This window comes from Gallinula chloropus (assembly GCF_964237585.1).
Source record: "Gallinula chloropus genome assembly, chromosome: 4".
NCBI lineage: Eukaryota > Metazoa > Chordata > Aves > Gruiformes > Rallidae > Gallinula > Gallinula chloropus.
The window spans coordinates 35,102,669-35,121,649 of NC_140088.1; the positions used below are offsets into that span (position 1 = coordinate 35,102,669).

Consider the following 18,981-nt stretch of genomic DNA (forward strand, 5'->3'; position numbering starts at 1 on the left):
ACAGTGTTGGATAAAGAGTTGTCATTAGTGCCAGTAATGTAAGAGAAAGGCAAATCAGAATTAGAGACCAATTCTCAGACAACAGGAAAACTGTCACTCTTACGTACTGTAAGAAAGATTGCATCAATGGCCTCCTGCAGCGCCTGCACTACCTGAGGCTTCTTCTCTTTAAATTTCTCCAAAATTGTTGGAACAACCTATGGAAAATGGAAAGAAAAGTCAATAGACTCTTCCCTACTATAACCAGAAAGCCCAACACAAGTCAGGTGTAAAGAGATTTAAGACTGCTTCTTACAGCTACAGACAGCTTTCAGAATGAAAGAGACTTTGTCCAAACTGTTGCTCAGAGTTCATAAGACTTGAATGTTTCTGAAGCAGTGAGATTCTGTAATGATCTGATTCATCACAACACGTAACACCAGCAGCAGCCAGACACATCACTTCTCATCTCTAAGCTCCAACCCCATCACTCTTGCTTATCACACAAAAAATTTGATCAAGCAGCTTGAACAACACAGCAGCAGAGGCTTGGGAAACAAACAAGATAACTGCAACTAATTAAACGCTCCCTTTCTTTCCAGAGACTGTTTATGCTTCCCTGAATTCCCTGCTACTAGCTGCTGGTAAGAGAAGTTTAGCAAAGAAGAACAGAGAAAAGCATTAAGCTTCATCACCAGAACATTTTAGTACCCAAAATCTCAGTAGTTTTGCTATTTAAAGCAGACAAAAAACCCCACCCACAAAACCTAGACAACAACCAACCAACCAACAACCCTCTCCCAAGATTCAAAAAGCCCAACCAGCCTAAAGCGTGTATCATGGAGCTGCTAAGTAGAATTCAGGTTCAGAAGCTATTTTTCCCCTACTGTGGCCTACAAATGCATTTCTGTGGGTGTATCTTCAGGATGAGGTAATGTAAATAAAGTTCATTTCATGGCAGAGTAATGCAGAGTTCTTAGTACAGAAGATTTATTGCAATAGTAAGCTTCACGCTGCTGAATGTGAACAAACAAGGTCCTTTTAACCTTAAGCTGCAAGGGATCTTGGCAGATATTTCACTGCTTGCTCCATTAAGGGGGTAGGTAAACATGTAAGTAATCATACAAAGAATATCTTTGATAAATACCAAGGTTGGACAGACAAAAAGTTAAGGTCTTCCCTGGGGTTCAGCATCAATAAACACAGATAAAAGCAGTCTTACTTACATGCCCTGCATACTGTCCAAATTTCTTTCGCAGGCCAGCAGCTAGGCCAGCAAGGCATTTGGCAGCCAGAGCAACTAACATAACATTTGTATCCTTGCCAACAACCTGAGGAGAAAGAACAGTTAAAAACCCAGAACTATAAATGTTAAAGTCCAAAAATCCAAGCTTCAGAGACTTGGAAGAATTTCTTAGAATAGCCAGTGGGCCGCAGATTGGGTTATTTTCGCCACTGCTCCAGCTAGTAATTTATTATTCATGAGCATTGTCTCGATTGTAACTTTTGAAGTATAACACAAATAAATTACAAAAAAAAATCCAACTATATGTGAACTCTGAGTTTTATTTATTACCTTTTTAAGAACTTTCACCAAGTCTGCATAGTCTCCTGACTCCAATTTAGGATTTTTCACGAGCAGTTCAACAGCTTCTAGAGCTTCTTTCCTTTCTTGCCACTTTTTTGCTTCCTGCAGAACAAATAATTTACATTCATTTATAAATGCAAACAATTCTAGAGAAGCACGCTTGCCACAAACCATAAAGTTAAAACATAATTCTGTTCTGAGAAAGCCAAAGTCTCCCTACAATTCAACTGTAATTAAATACGAAATACAGGCCTTTCCCAGGACATCACAGCTCCTTAAAATTACAGGGTTTTCTGCTGGTACATCAAATTTTGAGACTTATTTATAACAGACTACATTATACTAACACTAGCCTGTTATTATCCATGTAGCAGTAAAGCACATATTGCAGAATCCCAGTAAGTCTTAAGACTTACTAGCTCCATGTGTCATAGAATTAACTGGTAGCATGTAAATTTCTGCTTACTATTTTCTCATAGAAGTCTTTGGGAAGCTTGGAAAGAATTTCTACAGCTTCAAGCAACTCATATGCATCTACTTGTGGCACCGCCTCCTCCTCATCATCACCTCCTGCAACCAGAAAATAAAAGCAGAGTGACAAGTGAAATTTTGACTACAGCACCACCTAAGGCTCACTGTTAAAAAAAGTACAATCAGGAGTTGTGATTTTGCTATTCCAAAGGATAGATCTTTGTAACAAAAGCTTTTGCCCCAGACATGTTTTCTTGTTGCACACTGCACCCCACGTTTTGCCCCAGTCTGAGTAAACGCACCTTTACAATTTAGTGCATTTCTTCCAAGAATATAACAGTGATACACTTCACAATGGAGTTCAGAGATTGAAGTAGTTTACCTCCATCTGCATCTCCTCCAACTGCCTGTTGCTGCTCAAATTTCGCTTTCAGCTCCTGCTGGGAACGCAGGAACCTGGTCTGCTTGGGAGCAGCCGATGATACTTTCACCCACTCTTCTTCCAGTTCTTTTAGCTGCCAAAAGAGAAAAAGAATTATCAGAGACATTTTGTACATTCCCTAAGACAAGCAACGCTGTATGGAAAGCAACAGTTTTCCCATTTCAAAGCCAAGACGGTACTACCTTTCAAGTTCTCCTTTCTGCCACTAGAGGTAACTTCCCCTTCACTTTCAGAAGCTTTTGACAAAGTATATCCAAAGAACAGAGTATCACCAACAAAAACATCAATGTAAAGCTTTCACAGAAGAACTGTAGAACAGTCAGAATGGCGTGTCCCTTCTGTAGAAGCTTTAAAATAAAAATGGCTGAGCACAAAGGAAGACCTTTGTTACAGCCATGCTATTGTTAAACACTAAAACTAAGACATAACAAACATGTTGATGCCCCTTTCCAACAAGTTACTGATTTCCACCTGAACAGTTATCTCCAGTGGGTAGGAAGAAAGGATGCATACAGAATTCATAAATTTTTAAAATAATGGGGAATTTCATCTCCAATAGCATAGTTATCCATCATAATGTAATGCCACCTTCTGAGGTGGAACAGTCACATCCTGCACACCACCAGAACAAGTCTGAAAGGCTTGGGGGGAACAGGGGAAATCAGAAAGAAAAGAGAAAACTGAGGACTGACTCGGTTTTCTTTTCTCCCCTGGGGACACCTCATCACTCTCTACAACTACCTAAAGGGTGGTTGTAGTGAGGTAGGGGTTGGTGTCTTCTCCTTGGCAGATAGTGACAGGACAAGGGGCAACGATCTTAAATTGTGCTGGGGAAGTTTTGCTTGGATATTAGGAACATTTTTACTGAAAGGGTTGTTAGATATTGGAACAGGCTGCCCAGGGAGGTGGATGAGTCACCATCCCTGGATGTGTTTAAAAAGAAAAGATGCTGTACTTGGTGACATGGTCCGGTGTTGGACCTAGTAGAGCTGAATAGATGGTTGGACGCTATCTTGAAGGTCTTTTCCAACTGTAACCATTCCATGATTCAACTTAAAGACTTTCAGTGTAGGTGTCTTTTATAAGAGTAACTATTTGTCCTTGGGTTAGGTCTCAGAAATACTCCCCCACTTCTCAAATCCTCTCCTCAATTTCAGTATGACACTTGTCCATGCAACTTCACATGTGTTCAGAGAAACGAAATGTTGTCACCATTTCTTTACAAACAACAAAGAGGGACTAATGTTTAAGGCCCAGTTACTAGAAGCTGAAAAAATAACATTGCTATTACTTGAAAATTCCAGCTTTAAGAATGCTCAACACCACAGGGTCAGGGAGGGTGAGCACAGAAACATTTTCTCAAGTGTTTTGACACAGAATTACTTTCTGCCTACCTGAACCGAAGTGATGTTCTGCAATGGAGGTCTCAGAGCATCTCTTATCCACCGGTAGATCTCCACAGCCAGGAGTTTGGCTTCATCTCGAACAGCTTTTTCCCGAGATTCAAAAAGTTTTGGCAATACTTTAATGATTGGCTTCAGTGAGATTATTTTTGAACCAAATTCACTGAAAGTTGAAAACAAAATAGCATCAGTGTCCAGGCAGGAACCTGAGTGTGACCCACAAATAATGAAAATAAAAACCAACCTACAGAACACTTTCAGTACACACATTTAGAGACTGTGTCATTTACTCAAATCATTACAGCTATTATTTTGTGAAACTACTAAGCTACTGTAAAACTTAAAGCACATTTACCCTACCATAATTGCTCTCCACACCCAGCTTGGAATTACAAATCAGGCTTCTGATATTACTTCAAAGCTTAATCTAATCTGTTGCTTAAATCTGTTCCCTTACCAGGGGGAGGAAAAAGGGAAAAAAATAAAAAAAAGAAAAAGAGGGGGAAAAACATGTCCTTAGATCAAAATATGTATGGCCTACTTTTTTTTTTTTTAAATCAGAATAGAATCTCCTTTGTCTATCCTTGGAGGCAAACTGCAGTAAAAGCATTAGTCACTTTTCCACTTGTTGGACCAGATAATTATAGTGAGCCTGGGTCATCTTCACAAAAAATATACGTGCTGAAATACATACTGCTGAAAGGACATATAAACCACATTTCCACAGCCAACCACCCTTCCCTCCCAGCAGATTCTACATCTTGTTGAACTCAGTACACTCAGCAGTGATTGAAAAAGAAAGCTTAACGAGAACATGAGAGCTTTCTTTTCATACTCATAGTAAACTTAACTGCTACAGTTCTTAAAGCATATTTACAACACTTCAGAAACCATATTTTTATTCAGAAACATTTAATTTCCTTGAGAATTCTGAATTAATTCCAAACACACGTTTCCTTCTGCTTCCCTCTAATGAAGTGCCCCATTGAAATGCCAGCAAAAATGGTTGCTCAGGAAGTAAAACTTCCATGTCTCACTTTCTAAGAATTCCAGTGGTAAATATTTTATTGCCAAGCTCACTTTGAGGAATACTAAGTACTAAAAGCTGAAAAAGAGACCAGAGTCTTTGAAACAACACAACTTAAATGCTCAATACTAACAAACAAGTTGACCAACATTTTTATTTTTCTACCATGACTCAAAAAATTTTTATTAAGACACCTATACAAGTTCTCTTCTTACTTTTTTATTCATATAGTATTATTTAATTCATCTAACAGAAGAAATAACAGAAACCTTAGCACAAGATAAACCCCACCAGAAACTGAACTAGTTATGCGCTCAAGCTACCCACCTAGGCACAACATAGACAAAATTTGTTACCAACATAGAAACCCTGTCAAAGCACAAATTAAGTTTAGGGGGCAACACAGCTCAGAAGCAGAAGATGAAGGTTAAGGCAAAAGGGCTCCATGAAACAGTGTGATCTCACCACCTCAAAGGCAGTGAACGCTGCACATAAAAGAAAAAAATAGGCAGATGTGGCACATTTTATAGACCTGGTTAGTTGAAAGATACTGAGGAAGGTTATGCAGGCTTCTAGTTACACTGTACTGTTAAAAGGACATTTGATCAGCTAAGGTATTTTAAAGTAGCTAAAATATATTCTTAAATAGGGGACAGTAGTTTCACTTGGCACTTTACCTTTGCTTCTAATAAGCTCAGTGCTTCGTTTTGCCTTCTATTACAGAAGCCTGAACCACATATGCCTCAGTGAGTTATCTAAAAATACCAGGCGTAAGACACTCTCCATCTGTATAATACAGTCGTCACATGATTTTTTTCAGAAACAAAGTATTCTGTCCTCTAATACTATAATTATCTGTTTCCTTTTAAACAAAAAAATTATCTAATGGACAGTGAATTATACACACACCAAGTATAAGTATTTGATATAACCCCAGTATTTTTCACTCAATGCAAAGGCAGCAAACATACTTGAAGTGGGAAAGAACCCAACCGTGTCACAAATCTAATCTTGAAACCAACTACCCCATCTGGATTTGATTTTTAAGGAGCATTAACAGCTTTTCTTTTAATAAAGAAATTATTATATGGATAATGGAAGCCTACTGTGCAGTGAGCTTTTCTCTTTTTTCCTTTCTCCCAAAATCCACACAGAGTGTACCCAATTAAAGATGCTCACATCAGTGAGGAAAAAGAGGGATTTTTTTTTTTTTTGAACAAAAAGACTGCATTTTATTTTTCTCATCAGTGAGTTTATTTCAGCAATTCAGAAGAAATCTCCACAGTCTGGAACAAGGGACACTAATCCTGCCCTTCTTTCAGAGGTCCATTGTGAAAATAGAAGTTTGGTAAACAGTTGCCATGAATGAAAGTGATCCAGATGAGGCTCCTACAACAAAGACGTCCCTCACAACTAACAGATCCCATGATGCTCTCAAGTATTGTTGTCAAAAAATTGTCAGTTCAGTAAAGATACCTCCTATTCAACAACAACAAGAGCCTGCTATAAAGCCTTAAGCAACAAACTGGACTCTACATACTACTGAGATAGGATGAGACTGAGGAAGAATTAAGTAGTAAAAGCTTACCTTAGCGCTTTCCTCAGTGTCTCTATACACGCTACAATGATTTTCGGGTTTTTGTTGTCCAGACCCTTTAGTAATTCTTCTTGTACTGTCTCCCCTTTCTCAATTTCTATATACATTAGACATATATCCAGACCCAGCTCTTTTGCTCTGGCTTTTGGCTGATTGAACACTTTATTTACAACTCCTGATGCTACTTCTCCCGTTGTCCTGAAAGATAAGAGAGTGTTACTTTTGGAATATTTAAGTGAATTGGGTGTTCTGCACCATTGTTCACACACAAAAGCATATACAACACCCAAACACATGGATTAGAACTCAGTAAATCCTCATGCAACAGGCTAAATTCTAAGCTAGCAGCCTTTTATAAGAGGTGATTTCAACCTCTAGTTTCAGATCTCTTGCAGATGGAGCACTAGTTAACTTGTTCCTAGTACTGGACCACACAGTTAATAGTAGACATTTTCTCAAAAGCATATTCATTAATAAACATTAGTTGAGGTCCACAAATATGGCCATTTCCTGAATTCCATCCATTACAGTTAACTAACATACACCATTGGTGCATAATCCCTGCACGTGGTTTCATATCTGTTTCAGAGCTTCAGATCAACTAAATAATTTACACCACTTAAATCAAGGGGTTTCAAGTTCCTTTGGGTTTTTTTTAAACAAGGCTTGGGTTTATTTTTATTATTTTTTTAATGAGGCTTTTATTCATTTAGGCAGGTCACAAAGTCAGTGGACTTAAGCGTTGTTTCTCTTTCACCCTCGGAGGTACAGGCTATTCCATGCTGTAGGCAACAGTGAGCTACTACCAAACATCCTGTGAAGAAACTGGTAGGTACAAAGATTCATGTTGGTTGAATTGGGTAAGACACCACACTAACATAACTACATTTTATTTCATTAATGAATAACACTACTATCTCCCTGGAAAAAAACAGAGGCTCCTTGTAGGTACTGTTTCATTCAAACAAGAATGGGGATTACAGGTCACAATACCTATGCCACCAAAGCACTGATTCACTCTCTACCACCTCAGAAATCTTTACTTCTGCCTTAATAGCTTCTTTGAACACTGTAAGCCATTTCTGGCAAGTTAACATGCACAGGGAGGGCATCTCCAAGGAAAGCTTACCATTTGGCAAATTCTCTAGATCAGAGAGCAAGTTCTGCTCTTAACAGTGAAGATCAGAACTCTTAGGGCCACTGTATAATTTATCTGCAGCCTCTCCCAGAGACACACAAACTTGTGTAACAGCAAAAAAAGATACTTACTTCCCAGCTACATGGGCATTTTCAACATAAGCAAGCGCTGCTTCCAGTCCCTTCAACTGAGCCACCGCATTGGAGTCTGTCACAAACTTTTTTATCAATCCAAGATACTTGGACCATTCAGGGCTCTTTTCATCATCTATTTTCTGGAAGAGTTTAAGGGCTTCTTCATAACCATTTAATCTGGCTTTCCACAGCTAAAAGCAGAAAACAAGATATTCAAGTGTTGTGCTAGTACAAGCTTACCTCACCAGTTTCCCATAACTCTTCAGTCATAGTTAACAATGTGCTGGTGCCGGCAAGACTTCTCTCCAGTGACATGAATAACATGCAACAGGACAAAATGCTCGTTCTTCTCCTGCCAAGAATGATCTGGATAGAGATGCCTGTCTTCCCCGCTGCTCTTCATAAGCTCTAACAATCAGTGATGAGTAGGTGGGAACCCAACAATAGTTTGAGCTACAGATGAGTAATTTCTCCACATGAATGAGTGCACTAATCTTGAGCACACAAGCTTACGCCATACAGATTATCGTGCTACTAAACTCTGCTTAATAGATGTTATTCAGCCTCTAGGCTGGATAGAACTGATGCAGCTTCAGACCTGTTATACGTACACTGAGTTGAGATTACCTAACTATGGTGTAATACACAGAGGAGTACCACAGAATCACAACAGCAGAGATACACAGCAAGCCAAATCCAACGACATTTCTTACCTTGTGTTCACATTTCTGGTCAATGGGCAGTTTCATCCATTCACTGTCATCCCCCATTGTTAATTCAGGTTCTCTCTATAATTACAGTAATTCCTGTAGAAACAGAGACAGGTTAGAACATGGAAAAATACACAAGGTGCTACTCACAACACAGTTCTACTTAAAAATAATAAACACGCAATCACAAAACAAAGGCTGATCTCTAGCAAATCTATTGCTAATGCACAACCCACTCTCCCAAGCTTGCAGTTATATTTAGGTATGCACTACCAAGACTAGTCCACTATTCTGTTAGCCCTGAAGGGCCACCCGAAGACAGAATGCAGTGTAATTCGTAATATTTCAGATAGTAGAAGCCTCAATCCATTAAAGTTTTAGTCAGCCAAGAAGGCATACAAAGTATAAGAACTCTGAAGTGAATTACAGTTAGAAGAACTAGAAATTAGAACCAACTCTAAGCTTGAGGAAGAGCATGCTACGATTAAGGCATTAAAATGAAATGAGTACCCATCAACATTACAAAACCGACTTTTACTGACATGTGCTTTCAGCAACAGGTGCATGAATCAGTGTCAAAAAATAATTGGGTGCTAGTGTAAGGACAGCCATTTTAACAACTTCACAAACAGCACAACTGAAATCAACAGTACTGTGAGAGGAACAAAACCCATTTTTGCAAGCTGGCCACTTCTTGCCCTAATTCTAAAGTAGCTAGGATCAGCAAGTGTCAACAAGAGATCAGTTTCTTACTTCACCTAGGGCTCAGATCTTTACTATTCAGGTTCCTACGTGGTTTTCTCCTTCTCACCAGCTCCCCTTTCCTTTTTATTATAATAGGAACACAGACCATTAGGATATGGGAGACGAGACCCCAGGCTCAACACCCATCTCAGGCATACCATACAACTAACCTGACTGCTCAGAGAATAATGAGAAGTGATACACAGGAAGGAGCTCAGCAAAATGAGAATGGCAGCAGTAATGAGAGGGGTCCCAACATAATTCATATAAACAAACAGAATCAAACCAGAGGAGTAACATATTCCAGCATACCAGTTCGAATGCAGAGACAAAGATGACCAAAACGCTGAAGACTGGCCAGCATTTACATCAGTTTATCACTACAGGCATATAAACACCATCACCATACTAGCAGAATATTCCCAATGCAAATTCTGCCAGTGCCAGCAGAGCAGCATACTTTAACCTACAAAGTACTTCATCAAATGCACAGAGGCTCTCTGCAGAAAATTAACCCCTAGAATTAGGGCTGCAAATTAATAAAAACAAGTTCTCCAAAGCCACCTATCTGTCACATAGCACTAACATACAGCCAACTACACAGCAAAGTTAGACCAGTCCACAATAAAACTGATCTTTTTGTCTTCATTACTGGATTAGTCAGATGATACTTAAACTAACAACCCAACTCTCAATTCTCAATACTAAGAAAACCCAACAACCAACCTCAAATCCCCACCAGCTACCAACACACACCTTCCCCCCAAACTACACTAAACTTACCTTAAATATTTGTAAGTTCCTGTGCATCTTAATAGTGGCCTCCCTAAAATTGCACAAACATACTGATTTGCCCAATGGCAAGAAAATGAAAGTCAATACACATAAACAAATGTATTCAAGCATTATTATGCTTTGTCCTTCTCATTTCACTACCAGTGATGTGGACACTCTCTTGACATCAGCCCAGTGGTTTCTTTATAAAAGAAAGAAAGAAACAAATCACTAGGAGGGCCAACAAAGAATTAACCAACCCTAGAGCAGTAAACCATTGCGAATGGAGGGATCACCCTGCTCATTATGTAAGAAACAGTACACAGAAGTAAGGCTACCTAAAGCCCATTCAACTGAATTATTAATTCCAGTATGCTCTCTTTTTGTTATACAAATTATTTTAAAATGCTCTGGTTTAAATACAGGTCTCACCATTCCTCAGTGCCGAAATTGACAAGGGAAAGATTGTCTGACTGAACAGTTGCCATAAAACAACCTTAAACTTAGAAATGCCATACCAAAAGGCAAACACTTGTAAAGCATCAACAGAGCAAGTGAATTACTAAGTCTTTTGGCATCAATCAGCCTTTTGCAACAGCTATGGCTTTCATCCATTTAACCTCTTCTGAAATTCTACTGCTTGCTTTCTTTGCCCAAACCTCTCATCTGTTCTCTTACCCCTTCCTTCAGTCTACCAAAAGCAAGAGCTCAAAATGAAATACAAGTTAGCAGTCTTGTGATTCAATTCAACATTCAAATTTTACCTTTTTTTTTAGAAAAAAAAAAGCAAACCCACCTCCTCACATTAGAAATTTTAAAAATTGTTCACCTATTTCAAATGGTTCACCTGGAAAAGGATGCATGAATGCCCTGTTCTGCAGTAGCAGAGTTCCTTCTGTCACTCAAGCTAGCTCTGCAGCCAAGCACCATCAGGAAAGATGCGGTTTTGCCAGTATAAGCTGTGTTTGCATTAATCATGGAATTATGTAATAACAACACACCAGTTTAGAAATGATGGGGTACTCCCCCAGCGTGGATGCAGATGACAAATAGCTACGGCTGTCTTTTCCTAAACTCACACATGACATTGTCAAGAATAAGCAGAGTGAACTTCACAGGAAATTAGACAGTTCCAAATCTTGCTCAGAAACTTGGAGGTAATTCAAGGCATTACCTGTCTACATCATTTTGTAGAGGAATGCATAAGGAACCAATATAAAGACAGTAGTTATTCACAAAGAAAACAGAAAAAGAAATAAAGCACTAATAAGCCTGCCAGCAGGAACACCAGAACAAAGAGTTGTGGTACTGTACTAAGACAAACCTCCATCTACACACGGTCATTTAGAAAACTGTCAGCTGCAAGAACCTCCTACTTCAACAATGAAAAGAAACATTTATTTCTTCACAGCAACCAGTGTCACCAAGGCAAGTATCATCACAGGACAGCAACTACCTTACTACAATCCCCAAGTCAGGAGCAGCTCATTGAAAAGCCTTGTCCACTGCAATGCCAATACTGATTCACAAGCATTTTTACCCTTGCACATACCCAACAGGTCATTGCTACGAGGTGTGACCTCCTTCTTGCACAGTCTAGAGATACATTACAGAATCTAGAAGAGTAGGATCTAGGATTTCCCTGCACAACATGACCCTGTACTCAACTTGGTGGGGAACACACGTGATGGGACAGACACAGGGAGGGGAGATGGACAGCCATGAAACGGTGTGTATTTTCTCACCCATGTTTTTCAGTCTTGTCAAGTGAGTTCCCTTACTATTTTTAGTCTGTAAGATCTACGGTGGTTATTTCAATTGTAAAATGGGTTAAGTTGCCTTCTGTGCTAAATCAAGCATATAAAAATAGTGACAAAATTATACCTCCCCTCCAATAACTTACAAAATCCCTTTAGAACAGTTTATCAGAAAGTAATCCACAGCCACAGAGGGAGAGCTCCTTCCTAAACATCTAATCTTTCTAGTTTTAACACTGGTCACACCTGCCCTTATGGTACAATCTTGTGCTGCCTACATCTTGCATTTACCAGGATGAAAGACTGCTGTTTCTCCTTCAATTAAATCACAGGGTTCTGTTCACAAACTGTCCCACAACCAACAAAAGAGTGGTGGGGTTCCCCCTCCTGCCCCCAAAAAGCATCTTTCCAGAGACACATAAACCTCCAGCCCTTACTTCTCAACATCCAAACGGGAAGTAGCCTCATTATACAATAATACAGCTAAATTATGTTATTACCAGTGAATTTCCAGCAATGAAGTGTTTGACCTAGATAGCTTTCTTGTTACAACAGAGAACAGACAGATTTAAGTCTTTTAGTAACAATATTCATAGTGGGAGAATCCAGAAAACAAGACCTCCAAGCTGACTGAACCACCAAAAAAAGTCGTATGAGAGAGAGGTTTGTTACTACTGTGGACAACACAACGTTGCCAAAAGCAAGTCAGCTGAGGAATCTGCAATGGAGACAAATAACAAATCCTCCCTGATAGCTCTTGGCAGGACAAGTTCTTATACTACAGAGCAGTGAGAAAATGAAGATCATCAAGGAAGGAATAGGATGTCTTTCAAAGGAAGACAACGGAAAAGCACCAAGAGTAGACAATATTTATGAGGCAGCACAAATGCAAGAATTTCAAATGTAAAGGTGAGAAATCCCCATTGACTACAAATTTGTATCTTAAACTTACTTATCAGCACATGAAGAGAACACGGGAAAGTGTCAATACATTAAAGTGTGGATTAACCACATGCTACCCTGAACAGCCCCTACTCAGCTTCTAAATAAATACTTTCTGTGTTACAGTTTTTGAGTGCTGAACAGCATCACCCTTCCTGCTTCATGGACTGGGGTAACCGCTAACGAAAACATCATAGAATCATTCATGTTCATTGTAAACATCCTGAAATGCAAATGTTTTTATTTTGAAGCACACATTTATCACCCATAATTATATTTTATTGTGAAGCTTCAGCTTCCAAACCATTTTCTACAGAAAACGTGCAAAGGCAAACTAGGAAGCCATTTGACACTAAACAAAGCCAGATGTTTACTGTTACAGATGTGTCCACCTCTCCCTACTCAAGTCCACCTACTGAATATCATACTGATGTTTTGAAAGCTTCTCAAAAACTTTACTCAAAGAAAGAGTTCTGGGAAAGCAAGGCAGGCCTTTTTAAAGGAGAAGAAAAGTACATGCCTGAAATGTTCCTAACAGAGCAGGGCACATAGTTGGAGAGCATAAAGCTGCATGTCGTATTTCAGTCAAACTAGACTTCTCGGTGGGAAGTTCTCTGCCAACGCAGCTCACAGTTTTCCTAGCAAAAAGAATTTTTATTTGTTTAATGGCAGTTCTGGGTCATATTTACTCTTTGGCTCTGGAAGGATGAGTTTTACTTTCTCAGAAGTTTATCTGTCAGCTAAAATTTCTCATTAGATACAACATAAAGTAGCTCAAAACCAACAAAGTTGAAAGATTCAAGTAACCTTAGTTAAATTTTTATTTTAAACAACATCTGAACATACTAGGTACTTTGAAGAACAGGCAAATCTAGAACTACAGCCTACATCAGTCAATGAAACAATGGAATTGCTTTAGTAAATGCCACCTAATAAAAAATTGAATTTCAGCTGGCAACCCTGAACTACAGATTCCTGCAAAAGTACCAGAGTTTTGGAACTTTCAGTCAGACCATAAACTTGCTTTCCAGCTTCACTCTACAGATCTTGATGACACAAGAACAAGAGATTTAGAAAAAAACCCACAGAGGATTATATGCTGCTTAGGCAACAAAAGTCTCCTAGCATTTTAAAGGTTGGTGTTTTCAATTAGAAGATGAATTATAAGTTGTGAGATCAACAGAGATTCTCAGTGAAAGGAAAGCAGGACCTCAGAAATGAAAAAAGAAATGGGAGAAAAGTATGCTATAAATGAACTGTTTAGCAGTTGTGAAGTCGATGGCAGCTGAGAGAAGCTACTACTTCAGAAGCAATAAAATGGCATTCAAGAATAAGCAGCATTAAATTCTGTATTGCTTGCTCTAACTCGTATGTCCTAAGACAGTTTAGTGACATCTTAATAGTGCAAGTCAGTGGTAAGGAAGAGACTTAATTTCTCTGAAAAAAATGTTTTAATACCTGGTCTCTGAAAGTAACCGAGGCTGTTCTTTTCCAAAGTGAAACACAATGAAAAATAAACAGACCCTCTGCTACAGCTAAGAGCAAAAGTGATTCCTTATTGCATGGGTAAGCCTGGAGTGAAGCCAGTCTTACGAAGCAGAAAAGGGCAAGAGGGGAAAAGGGCAGCCCACGGGCAAGTTCGAGTGCACTGACATAATTCTGCATGCGGCCGGCTGGTGTGAAAGACGCCGGTGGGGCCGTGCTTATTAGCGGCGAACTCCCCCGTCCCTCGAGGTGTTTACAAAGCTGGAGCACAGAAAGGCTCACGTGATGCTCTCTAAAAGGATGGTTTGAACTGCTGATGAAGGAAAGCTCCGGAGGAGACATCACACCCTGCGACCGACCACTAGTTCCCTCCTTCTACGAGGGAAGCAGCCTCCGACACGGCAGCACGGCCTTCCCCCGCCATGCCCAGCACCTTCCAGAAGAGCACCCCGGCACTCCGGCACGCTTCGCCGCCGGCTCCCCGCCCGCAGCCCCAGATGTCCCCCCCGCTCCTCCTCCTCGCCCCCGCGGGCCCCACCTCCCCCGCACGCCGCAGGCCGGAGGTTTCCAGTTCCGCGGCAGCGGGTATCTGGTAGCAGGCCGCGGCCGGGACTCGGGGCAGCGGCAGCGGAGCAGGCCGCCCGTCCGGCATTGTTTCTGCCCGCCGCCCCCGCCCGAGGGCTGAGCCGGGCCGGGCCCCGCCGCCGCCGCTCCGCCACCGGGCCGCACCGCGCCGGACACTCACCCTGACAGCTCCGGGCCGGCTCCGCGGCAACAGCGGGCGGGGAGCCGCGGGGCGGGCTGGGCCGGGCCGGGAAAAGCCCCTCCCAGCCGGCGGGCGGGGCTCGGGGCGCCGCGGCCGCACCTGGGCGGGGAGCCGGCCCGCGCCGGGGCCAGACAAAGGCGGGCAGGGCAGGGCAGCGCCGGGCTCTCGGCCCCGCCGGGCGCCCCGCACGGCAGCGCCGAGGGCGCGGAACCCCGCTCCCCCTTCCCTCCCCCGCAGCCCGGCCGCCGCCGAAGAGCCTTCCCCCGCGGGGACAGACACGCGTTCCTCCGCGCCGCCGGTGCGTGGGCGGCTGCGGGTGCTCCCCAGCCCCGCCGGCGGCCGCGGGGCCGGTGACCAGCGCGCTCTGTCAGGCCCGCTGCCCTCCCGCGTCCTGTCCCTGAACGCCCACATCCGTCACAACCATCATTCCCGTAAGAGAGGGAGCTGCGGTCGCATCCCAGCATGTAGTAGACACGATGGCCACCATCATCCAGCAATCCCTAATTGGAGGGAGCAGTTCTGAAACCCGACGGGAGGAACAAGACCTGCAGTGAAGGATGAGTAACATGGTGGCTTCCAAAGGAGGCATGAACACAGAGCCTGACACCATCACTGCGTTTCACATTCCACTGCGAGATGCGTGGTGACAGCGCTCCAGTGGAGCTGAGCCATCACCAATCTCTCCAGCCCATGCCTGGCATCTTGAGATGCTGTTTCTACAGGGGCAGCAGCAATTGAAGAAGGTGGTATGGTGGAAACCAGGTGTCCATAGTGTCTTCCCAAGAACAGCATCAAGCCACACGATGCAAGGCTGTTCCTGCAGACACCTTTTTCCCTAGCCAAAGGCAGAAGCCTCTTCCAGGCACTGCAGCACCAGCTGTGCTCCCCACCAAGCAGTTGTGCAAGTTACCTTTCCTACCATCTCTCCCCACACACACACATACACAACAGGGAGACACAGACACATACAGCAGCTTCTACTTGTCAGTATTTGACATTCACAGCAGCCAAACTGTCCCAGGCAGCCCCAAACAACATACAACCACTCAGGTCAGGAGACTCTTTATTCAAACAAGTCCCAGCGACACTGCTCACCGTAAGGCGATGTTTAATATACACACAAGGGTACAAGGCTTCCCCACATCACACTTCAGAATTCCACCATGTAAGATGAACTGCTGGAACAGCCTACAACAAAGCATCAACACAGGCAGCAACACCATATGCATCATCTCAGGCTATGTTGTTAGGCTAAGATGGGAATGGCTTTCATGCCATCCTACTCTGGCAGAGACTCCACAGACAAATAAGCAATATGAATTTACACATTTCTTTTAAGACACCAGAAAAGGACATTTGACTGGAAGAGAGAATAGATAAGGAGGAGGGGAGGAGGGAAAGGAGTAACCCATAGGATCACTGACCACAACTTTGAAACTTCTAATTAGAAGGTTTACAAGTATTTACTTCTCTTGAGGGTCCTTCAAGTCATACATACATCCTACACAACAAAATCTTCCAAATTGGATACTTAATATTGAGAGACAGTTATCTCCACTACACAGAACATCCAGAGCAGTTTCTAACTGCCTTTACTGTTCAAGATGTTTGTAAGTGATCTATAAAAAGGGGCAAACAGAAGTGTTACAGTTTGCAGATGACACAATCAGGGAAGCAAAAAGAAAAAAAAAAAGATAAAAGGAAAAAGACTGACAGCCCAAGCTTACAACATAGCAAGTGAATTTCAGCTGTAGATGTATCACCTAACACACACAGCAATACACCAGAGACACATCTTAACCTGACTCTGGAGGTCAGATTTTCTGCGCTGACAGTGAAACAGGAATAAGGCCTTAATGTTTCCACAGACCCTGGAGTGAGGGTGCCAGGTTTTCAGAAGCACAGGCCCAGGTTACATACCTGGCCTGTATCAGGGAAAAGACAGAAGCCAGTGGGGAAGTCCCCCCACATACATATCAGACAAATACAAGAACTAGGAGTCATGTTCCATTACTACACACCCAGTTTTCTGTACTGCGTACACAATCTTCCATAGCAGGTCCCTTAGTTAATGTTCCCACCTGTGTGTTCTTGAGAATCACCTTCAATACATCTACAACTAGTCGTTTAAAGCCAGTTTATTGTACTTGAAGGCCATTTTTGTTAATTCTGCTTTGATACATCCCTCTCCAGATGTTGCTTAAAAAGTTTAACCCTGTTGCAACTCTTGAAGTGGAGGGGGAAGAAGGCAGGGAAATCTGCCAAACAGCTAAGTTTAAAGAAGGGCTAAGTCTGGCTGGGGCAAGAAAGTCAAACCAAATTCCAGTTTTTGCAGAGTCAACTGATCTAACATTGGATGCCAAAGAACCAAAACTGTAAGCACAGCCTGTCCCAGATAAATAATTCTTCTTTCTTTGACTCTATTGCAAAGTTTTATTAATAGATGTTTATGAGTAGCCTTTTAGAGTATTTCAATATTTGAGGCTCTTAGCACCTGGAAATACACGTCTTTAGAGTTTCAAGCCAACAGACGCATTCATTGGAAGTCTACAGCACCTCTCTTTCTGAGAACACAACAATAAATAAATAAGGTCTTCCACAGATCACAGCCCAGCATCCTGGCAACTGCTTGTCCCTTTCTCATCTGCACATGTCAAGTTTAGCAACACCGAAGTTTAGTAGTTACAACGTAGGATGTAACACTGCAAAAAGAGTAAGCCAGCAAAAACAGGAAAACTGCAGCATAACTAGACAGCCAAACAGAAATAAGAAAACTGTAGCAGAGAAGTCTGTGACTTCGTTCTCTTTTTAGAACAGAGTTCAGGTCGGTTTAAGCTGCACAACAGCTTCACTCCTCAGCCTCTACAGCATTTTGGGTGCCTCACTGATGGCAGTCCAAGTACAAGACGAATCCCCCCCAACACACCAATCTGAAATCTCTACCTTCAGAACAATCACAAGACTCTGAACACAGAAATAAAATCAAATGAAGCAGAAAGGGGTAAAGGGACAGGACCCACGTTCCCGTCCAGACCTTTTTCACAGACCCTGGACAAGGATCAACAGGAAGCGACCCCCCAGTGCGGGGCTCGGGAGATCCAAGTCTAACACCTGCTCCCAACCAGCTATAGAGAGGGAGATGAGCTCACGCCTTTTGCTTTAAAATTGGAATCACCTCAGGGAGCGTTTTCCCCAGTTCATTCTAGAGAGGAAAACAATCTTGCACGCAGCCTCCCGAAACGCACACTCGGAGCACAGATGATCCCGGGTCCTTATTTCCTACAGCGAGCGTTAGGAAAGGGACGAGACCGGGTCCCTCACAGGCGCCGGGCCCACCCTGCCAGCCGCCTCCCAGACAAGGCCCCAGCAACTCCTAACAATGCCCGGGCCCGCGAAGATGACAAAAAGGAGGCGGCAGCGGTAGAACAACGCGAACCGCGGCTCACGGCGGGGCCCGACACCGCCGGCTCAGGGGCGGCCTAGGCGAGGGGCGCCCCTTACGCTTCCACAGCGCGGCGTGGAACAGGCCGCGGCCTCTCACCGTTAGCGGCGGCAGCCACCCCCAGCCATATAAACGCCTCCGGACGAAGCCCCCCGGCCTGAGACGCTCCCGTCCGAGCCACTCAGGACCGCGCCTCCGCCCCCCCCGCAGATGAGGCGGGGGAGAACGAGGCCCAGCGGCGGGGGGGGGGGGGGGAAAGCCGGCCCTACCGGGCCCAGCACACCCTCCTACGAGCCCCAGAAGCCGCGGCAGGGTAGCCGCGGGGATCCGAGCTCCCCCAAGGAGCAGACAGACACGACAGCTCTCACCTGAGCCCCAGGGGGTCGGGCGCGGCGAGTGTCCGGCCGCTCCTCGGCAGGGTTTGAAATCGCTAACACCGCCCGCACCTCCCAGTGTCCTCACTGCCTATTGGTCGGTGCGGGCCCCACCCACACCCGTACCCGCTCATTTCATTGGCCCGTTTGAATCCGGCATCGGCGATGCGTGTTCGGTGCTCTCCTGAGGCAGTGGCCGGCGAGGGGG

The 18,981-nt window shown here is 43.1% G+C and overlaps 1 protein-coding gene across 2 annotated transcripts in view; it reads right to left on the bottom strand.

Annotated features, from left to right (window-relative positions):
* Positions 1-8,549, bottom strand: part of CKAP5 (cytoskeleton associated protein 5) — a gene marked incomplete at its 5' end in the record, with an annotated part of 41,400 nt that extends 32,851 nt beyond the window's left edge. For both annotated transcript variants that reach the window (XM_084262824.1, XM_084262823.1), the window contains 9 exons: positions 108-197; positions 1,206-1,310; positions 1,556-1,669; positions 2,034-2,137; positions 2,421-2,553; positions 3,875-4,046; positions 6,499-6,705; positions 7,777-7,970; positions 8,493-8,549. In XM_084262824.1, the coding sequence (XP_084118950.1) occupies positions 108-197; positions 1,206-1,310; positions 1,556-1,669; positions 2,034-2,137; positions 2,421-2,553; positions 3,875-4,046; positions 6,499-6,705; positions 7,777-7,970; positions 8,493-8,549 (1,176 nt within the window). The remainder of the gene's footprint in view (positions 1-107; positions 198-1,205; positions 1,311-1,555; positions 1,670-2,033; positions 2,138-2,420; positions 2,554-3,874; positions 4,047-6,498; positions 6,706-7,776; positions 7,971-8,492) is intronic.
* Between the last annotated feature and the right edge of the window lie 10,432 nt (positions 8,550-18,981).